This window comes from Gymnodraco acuticeps, unplaced genomic scaffold, assembly GCF_902827175.1.
Source record: "Gymnodraco acuticeps unplaced genomic scaffold, fGymAcu1.1, whole genome shotgun sequence".
NCBI classification, from domain to species: Eukaryota; Metazoa; Chordata; class Actinopteri; order Perciformes; family Bathydraconidae; genus Gymnodraco; species Gymnodraco acuticeps.
Window position 1 is genome coordinate 6,945,773 of NW_022990271.1, and position 6,411 is coordinate 6,952,183.

Genomic DNA, 6,411 nt, shown 5'->3' on the forward strand with positions numbered 1-6,411 from the left:
TGTATTGATTTACTCATGTAGCAAACACACCACATTCATGCTTGGCAATTGTAATCTTTTTGTGTTTTATTGCATATTCTTAAGCAAATCATATTTACAAAACAAAATATCACTCGGCAATAAATAAAACAAATCACAAATGAGCTTGCAGGTAAATCTACTTCTCAGCTACAGATCCTAAGTCTCTTTAAACTGCTTTCTCCTCTTTCTCGTTTTCCAGCTGATCTTTCTTTTCTTGTTTTGATTTGTTGACAACTGAGTGTAGGTACGAGTAGAAAAAGAGAAGGTTATCATATTCTCCATTGTACTCCTGAGCAAGGCAATGCTTGTGGAAGTCCTTGAGAAAATAATAAATCGCCTCGATAGTAGCTAGGTAGGTGTCTGGTTTGCCCCTCTGACTCCGCCAGAAACACGTTTTCCTCGTCTTCAGTTCCACCCGGAGGATACCTGGAGGAGAACACATGTCAGTCAGAGTGCACACGCGAACACAGAGTGAGATCATGTTAAACAGCGATGTGGGTGAAGTGCATTTGCCCCTAATAATCACCAGCAGTCAGAGCTATTTAAAAAGCTGCACGATACAATCTGCCATGATTACCTTGCAGTCTCTCATCTGTGCTGATCTTGTTGGTCTGGTTCCATGTGCTGTCAATGAAGACCACCCTCTGTAAGGGATACGCCCTGGACTCCAAGCCCTTTGATTCATCTGGGGTCCCTGACCCTGGGCTGTCAGCAGTGTCCGTGGCCCCTGTCACTTCCTCTCTTTTCAGCCTCTTTATACAGGGTTCACCAGAGGGGCCGTGTGACCTGCTGTCGGTCATGTCGTGCAAACACTGGATCATGTCAAGAACCGAGACAGCCCCTGGACCCGGGAACACCAACACCACCTAGAGAGGCAGAGGGACAACACAGATTCAGAGTAGAACATTGTCGTACACACCAAGACTGGATATGTCCTTTCTTCAATTTGATTATTTATACATGCCGATATTTAGAAGCACTGAGATAATATAACACAGGGTTGAACGCAGCAAATGAAAAGTGAAAGACGGAGATAATTAAATTGACTGAAACGGAGACATTTCAGTTGAAAGCTATCTATTACAAAAAGCACACAAGGCGTGTGCACTAAAGCTTTGGTAATTCTGTATGTGATGGTATTTATTATGATTACATAAAAAATGTAATGTTAATTAAAAGATAAATAAAGGTGCACTGACAGAGGAGTTTTCCCAAATGGGTACAAGAAGGAAATGAAGCAGCAAAAACATGAAGACAATGAAGAGCAATGGAACTGAAATAATGGGTTCATAGATTCATTCATAAAAAAAAAAGAACCTGCAATTTTTTTGATAACTTAATAAATGGTTATATTTTATAAAAACAATTTTAACTATTTCTTAGTTCAAACAACATAATTATGATAATTGCTTGTCTTTAATAAATTGAATAACTGGGTTTTTAACTTTGAGCGGACATAAGACATTTGAAGACGTCTTCACATTGATTTTGAAAATGTAACTAATTTAACTTTTTCTTATACCATATAATCAACATTCTTTCAGGATGCAGAACAACTAACCTTGTTCTTCTCGTAGTCAGGTATGCAGGGGTAAGTGTATATGTTGACGTCGCTGGGTGCGAGGATCTTGGCATGGATTGCAGTGCTCTTTCCATCCGTCTCATTGGGATGCTTGATGATGTCTATCTTCACAGGAAGCTGAGCAACACATACAATATTAAGAGTTGCGTCCAGAAGACAGTTACAGTTCAACCACCCCATTTGTACAATTTCAAACACATAGTACTGCTAAATTACAGCAACTCTCTCAAAAGAACAATCAAGAGAGTCCTGACCTCTAACTGACCTTGATCACAGGGATTTCTTGATGGCTGACACCCAGTAATGAGCAGCATGTGTAGCAGAAGAACATCCTTGATCCTCCACATTTAGAGCATATTAATCTGCCCCTCTCCTTCGCCTTCTCCAGCACCGCATGTGATGCCAATTTTAGACCTTGGAGAGGCTCCTTGGCTAGCTCACGGGTGTCTGATGAATCACTGGAGACTGTTGTTTTGTCAGGGCAACTAGGATGGAGATGCTGGTGTTGAGCCAGGCTGCTCATGCTTGCTCTTAAAATGTTGACAGACCAGTGCTGAAGTACGTGGGCCCTACGGCTGGAAAAAGAATGACAAACAAATCAAGCAAATATTGGAGGACAGAAATGAATCAACATTTACAGAACTTTAAATGATATGGGCCCAATAATGCGGAAAAGCCATTAACAAGCTAGGGATTGCTATTCAAAAATAGTCCATGAGTTTTTTCCCCAGAAAATCTTAATCCTGTTGGAAGACATTGTATACATTAGTATATTAATAATATTTTAATGATTATCGACCATCATACTATGATTTATATGTATTATGATTGCTTTTTTTAATCCGTTAGTGATTATATAAATTATAATTGAATGTTCTTCTCCGTTTTTTTTAAGTAACTTCATATAAAATATGTGGACTTTATTATTATTTGTTCTATTAGTAGTGGTAGTTTTAATTAATATTCTGAATTTATTTGACTGTTTATCATACTGACAAATCCACAATAACAAAAGTATTTTCTTTCCAGACATTACATATTCCTAGTTTAAACATTGAATCAGACATATTTACCCTTTCAAATACTGGCACGTTATGAGTCATTGTGGCAAAAATCTAGATACGGAATTTTGTCACAGAAAGTGCATTAAATTAATAGCATTAAACCAGATTCGTTTTAGTCCACACTACAAGACTTTTACAACTTGAAAAATAGTGTGGAAAAATGGTTGTAACCTGAGAGCAGAAGCGGTGTAAATGGTTGTTACGCGATTTAGCCACAAACACAAGTAGCTTAACAACGGTGCACACAACTCTGTGAGAGTTCGTTAGCACAACAAGCTAACATTACATACTTTCTTCCTCTATAGCTCTGTGTCATCTGACGATAGACTAACCACGTACAGTACATCTGCCCTGGATTACACACTGTAGATTAGCTAACGTTACAGTACTCTCAACATTACCTGGTTAACTGGAGTGAAGCCATATTATTTTTAGCAAACTCAGCATGTTTAGCTCCGTGCTGCTAGCAGACAAAAAGCATACAGTGGCTAGGTAGGTTCACTTATACCAAATACATACAAAGATACGTTTGTGTTTTTAAATTGAGTTGTAAGCAATACATTGTCCACTCACTAGTCAATCTCGATAAACACGTGTCAACCGGTATGCATGATGTAGAACCATAACATTTTATCCATGTGTTTCAAACTCAACCGGGGTCATGGATGTTTAAAGCGGACTGGACACAGCGTCGCAGGCGGGACCGGGGCACCGTTCAGTCCTATGAGGGTTGCTCAGTAGCGTATGAAGCCAAAATAGAGCACATGTAGATTCAGAAAGTACCCGGATCATCCGGGGCCTTTTGTTTACAGAGCATGCGCACTGGATTCTACCGTAAGCCCCGCCTCCGATCTCCCGCTCTCGGCTCAGTCATCAGTTTTTATCGAATTTTACAATTGTTAAACCCTCGTGATTTAAAAAGGGCTATACAAGTGTTTGTGCTGGGTAGTTTATTTACCTCAAAAAACACTTCTACGTTGATTGTCAGACGTCTCGTTCCCTAACTAAGTCAATGAGAAAAAGTATTTCTGGGCCAAAATGATGTGACTGAAGTTGTAGTACCACCGTTTGGACATTCCAAAAATCAGCTTCGATGCTGGTACATTCGACGAGGTAAGCGTCTTCTTCTACCCGGACATACTGTCCCGTATAAAGGACATTGTACTTTTGTTATTGTTCTCAGGACCGGCCCTAGACATTTTGCATGTCCCCCCCCCCCCCCCCCCCCTCCATGCAATACACAATAGAATATATAAAGAATAAATGAAAAATCTCTACAAAAGACCAATACACTGTAAAAACTGAAACGTATTGACATGTTGGTTAAATACATAAAGAAGGTTTCAAATATATTCATTATTGTATGAACATGTTTTAATTGGGAGGTGGAGGTCACATCCTCTGGGGGGGTCTGGGGGTATGTCACCCCGGAAAGATTTTTTTTAACATTTTAAAGTAAAATGCTTCAATCTGGTGCACTTAGAGCAGAATTACTAGAGACTAGATATAGGGGGCACAACTCTAAAACACCCATATGAAAAAGATCGGTTTACATTTTAACAATCAAATAAGTATGTGAACATAACCAATAACCCATAGCCAATAACAAAATAAATGTAAAGTATTTTATTTGTGTTGTTCATTCATATCTTATTTGACCTAGTTAACATTTATTTATTGATGCATATTTTTTTATATCTCCAGTTTTAAACAATACTTTTGGTTACTGTCCTATACATTGGAATGATTTCAAACCTGTTTTTATTTATCCTAATAATTATGAAGGTGTGCCTTGGAAATACTTGTTTACATAAATTGTGACCAAACCATTTGAGACCCACTGATATAACTTAGACTAAAGTGAACTATCTAAACACTCAGAGTCCTTTACCTCACTGAGCTGTAGTTATCAGCCTCAATCCAACAACAATCCGTGGTACCGATGCATGCATGCACACCCTCTCTCTCTCTCTCTCTCTTGCTCGCTCGGAGGCTAACTCGCACTTTGGCTGTGAGCTGCGGGCGCCTGATGCGTCAACATGCCCAACTTTCATCACTTACAGCGCCCATCATACAGGGCAAATGCAAAATGTTGTCGGCCCGGGGTGCAAAGGGTGTTTACTTTATGCAATTATTAATGTAAATGTATTACATCAAGGGCAGAACATTAGGCAGAATAAAAATGTAAAAAAAAAAAAATGTTATATATTTTTTATTATAATTTTTTTTATCACAGCTCAGTGCCCCTCCAGATCTGGCGCCCTAGGCGACCGCCTAGTTCGCCAGTGCCAAGGGCCGGCCCTGATTATTCTGTTGCTTAGCATCGAATTTAGAACGTGTGATTTGTGGAGAATATTCACAACAACGCTTGACGGAAAGCACTAAAGGTACATTTAAAAAAAAGAGAACAACCCGGAAGAACCTCGTAGTTTATAGTCTAGCAGCAAGTCCTCAAAAAAGGCTTTAGTTTTCGAGATACCCCTACCCGAGGTAGAACAAAACACAACAATGATTTTTCTTATCTTTAGGGTCTCCCATTAATTACATTGATTGTTGTCAAATTTTATTTTGGGGGGAAAAAAGCATTTTGGGTTGTTCTTTAGAACTACCCCAATCCCTGAAAAAGGGCCAAATTAGACCAGGCTGAATGTGGAAAAGGTGACAAAAAAGCCCATAACTTGAGAATGATCACTCTTTTCTTCTTCAGATTTGCTGAGGTATGAACCAGGTGGCTGTCCTACATCACCAAATAGTCAGACAATTATTTACCTAAAAAAATACTGAGTTATAGTAAACTTAGCTTTAGTTTAGACGGAAATTGTACTTTTTGGTGATAGGAACATAGGATTTTTCTATACATTCTCTGAGGCTGCATCTATTGTTGATGCAATTATGAACCTCAGTTCATCCAAGTTTGTGCACATCAGTCCATTTTCCTTTTTCTTTTTTCCATATAGCAGAAGCGCAAATTCTCTTGCGACTGGCAAAGACTCTTCCAAGCTGGCAGAGAGTCCAAAATGGGCCAGATCTTTGAGCTCGCTGAGATGGGTCTTGAGTTTGATGAATGCTGTTGTCTTTCCTATGCTGTACAAACTACTTGTTGTGCCACAGCCAGTGAGTGCATGACATGCTGGTAGACAGCTAGACATGTCCCAAAGCTATAGTCCCAACAAATGTCCCAAACTACAGGAAGTACTTGAGGAGAGGTGGAAACAAGACTGCACTGTGCATGTTTGTGAGCAACATTGTCACTGCTGCCCGACAGAGACTACACTCAGGTGACTCCATCATCTTGGCAGGTGGATTTGACAAAGGCGAGGAGGTGAAGAGCATCTGCACAGCAGGATTCAGCAGTTTGACATCACTACAGTGATCAGGAGGAGGCAGACACAAGGATGGTGCTCCATGCCATACATCTTGCAGAGTCATATTCCCGCATCATTGGAATGAGAGAGAGATATGTCCCCATCAACACCACATGTGAGAAAATTGGAAAATACATGTCTAACTGTCTAGCAGCATGTCATGCACTCACTGGCTGTGGCACAACAAGTAGTTTGTACAGAATAGGAAAGACTCAAGAAGACCCATCTCAGCGAGCTCAAAGATCTGGCCCATTTTGGACTCTGCCTGCTTGGAAGAGTCTTTGCCAGTCGCAAGAGAATTTGCGCTCCTGCTATATGGAAAAAATAAAAAGGAAAATGGACTGATGTGCACAAACTTGGATGAACTGAGGTTCATAAT

At 39.8% G+C, this 6,411-nt stretch overlaps 1 protein-coding gene across 3 annotated transcripts; it reads right to left on the reverse strand.

Moving 5' to 3' along the window:
- Positions 1-41: 41 nt before the first annotated feature.
- Positions 42-3,410, reverse strand: dtwd1 (DTW domain containing 1). 3 transcript variants are annotated; one of them, XM_034221207.1, is made up of 6 exons: positions 3,241-3,410; positions 3,069-3,127; positions 1,869-2,178; positions 1,583-1,720; positions 599-887; positions 42-447 (listed from the first exon to the last, which is right to left on the reverse strand). In XM_034221207.1, exons 2-6 carry the CDS (start codon positions 3,089-3,091, stop codon positions 188-190), a joined length of 1,020 nt encoding a protein of 339 aa, XP_034077098.1. In that variant the 5' UTR covers positions 3,092-3,127; positions 3,241-3,410; the 3' UTR covers positions 42-187. The 3 variants fall into 3 exon arrangements, with proteins under 3 accessions (XP_034077098.1, XP_034077100.1, XP_034077099.1); XM_034221209.1 differs by lacking the exon at positions 3,069-3,127 and having other exon boundaries at positions 177-447; positions 3,322-3,409; XM_034221208.1 differs by lacking the exon at positions 3,069-3,127 and having other exon boundaries at positions 177-447; positions 3,241-3,409.
- Positions 3,411-6,411: the final 3,001 nt, after the last annotated feature.

What these genes read in the sequence shown, in the direction of transcription:
- dtwd1 (XM_034221207.1), bottom strand. Translation starts at nt 3,091, where the DNA reads ATGGCTTCACTCCAGTTAACCAG. An exon ending in CTGACTACGAGAAGAACAAG is followed by an intron (nt 888 to 1,582) that starts GTTAGTTGTTCT and finishes CTGCCTCTCTAG; the next exon opens with GTGGTGTTGGTGTTCCCGGG. An exon ending in CACAGATGAGAGACTGCAAG is followed by an intron (nt 448 to 598) that starts GTAATCATGGCA and finishes GTTCTCCTCCAG; the next exon opens with GTATCCTCCGGGTGGAACTG.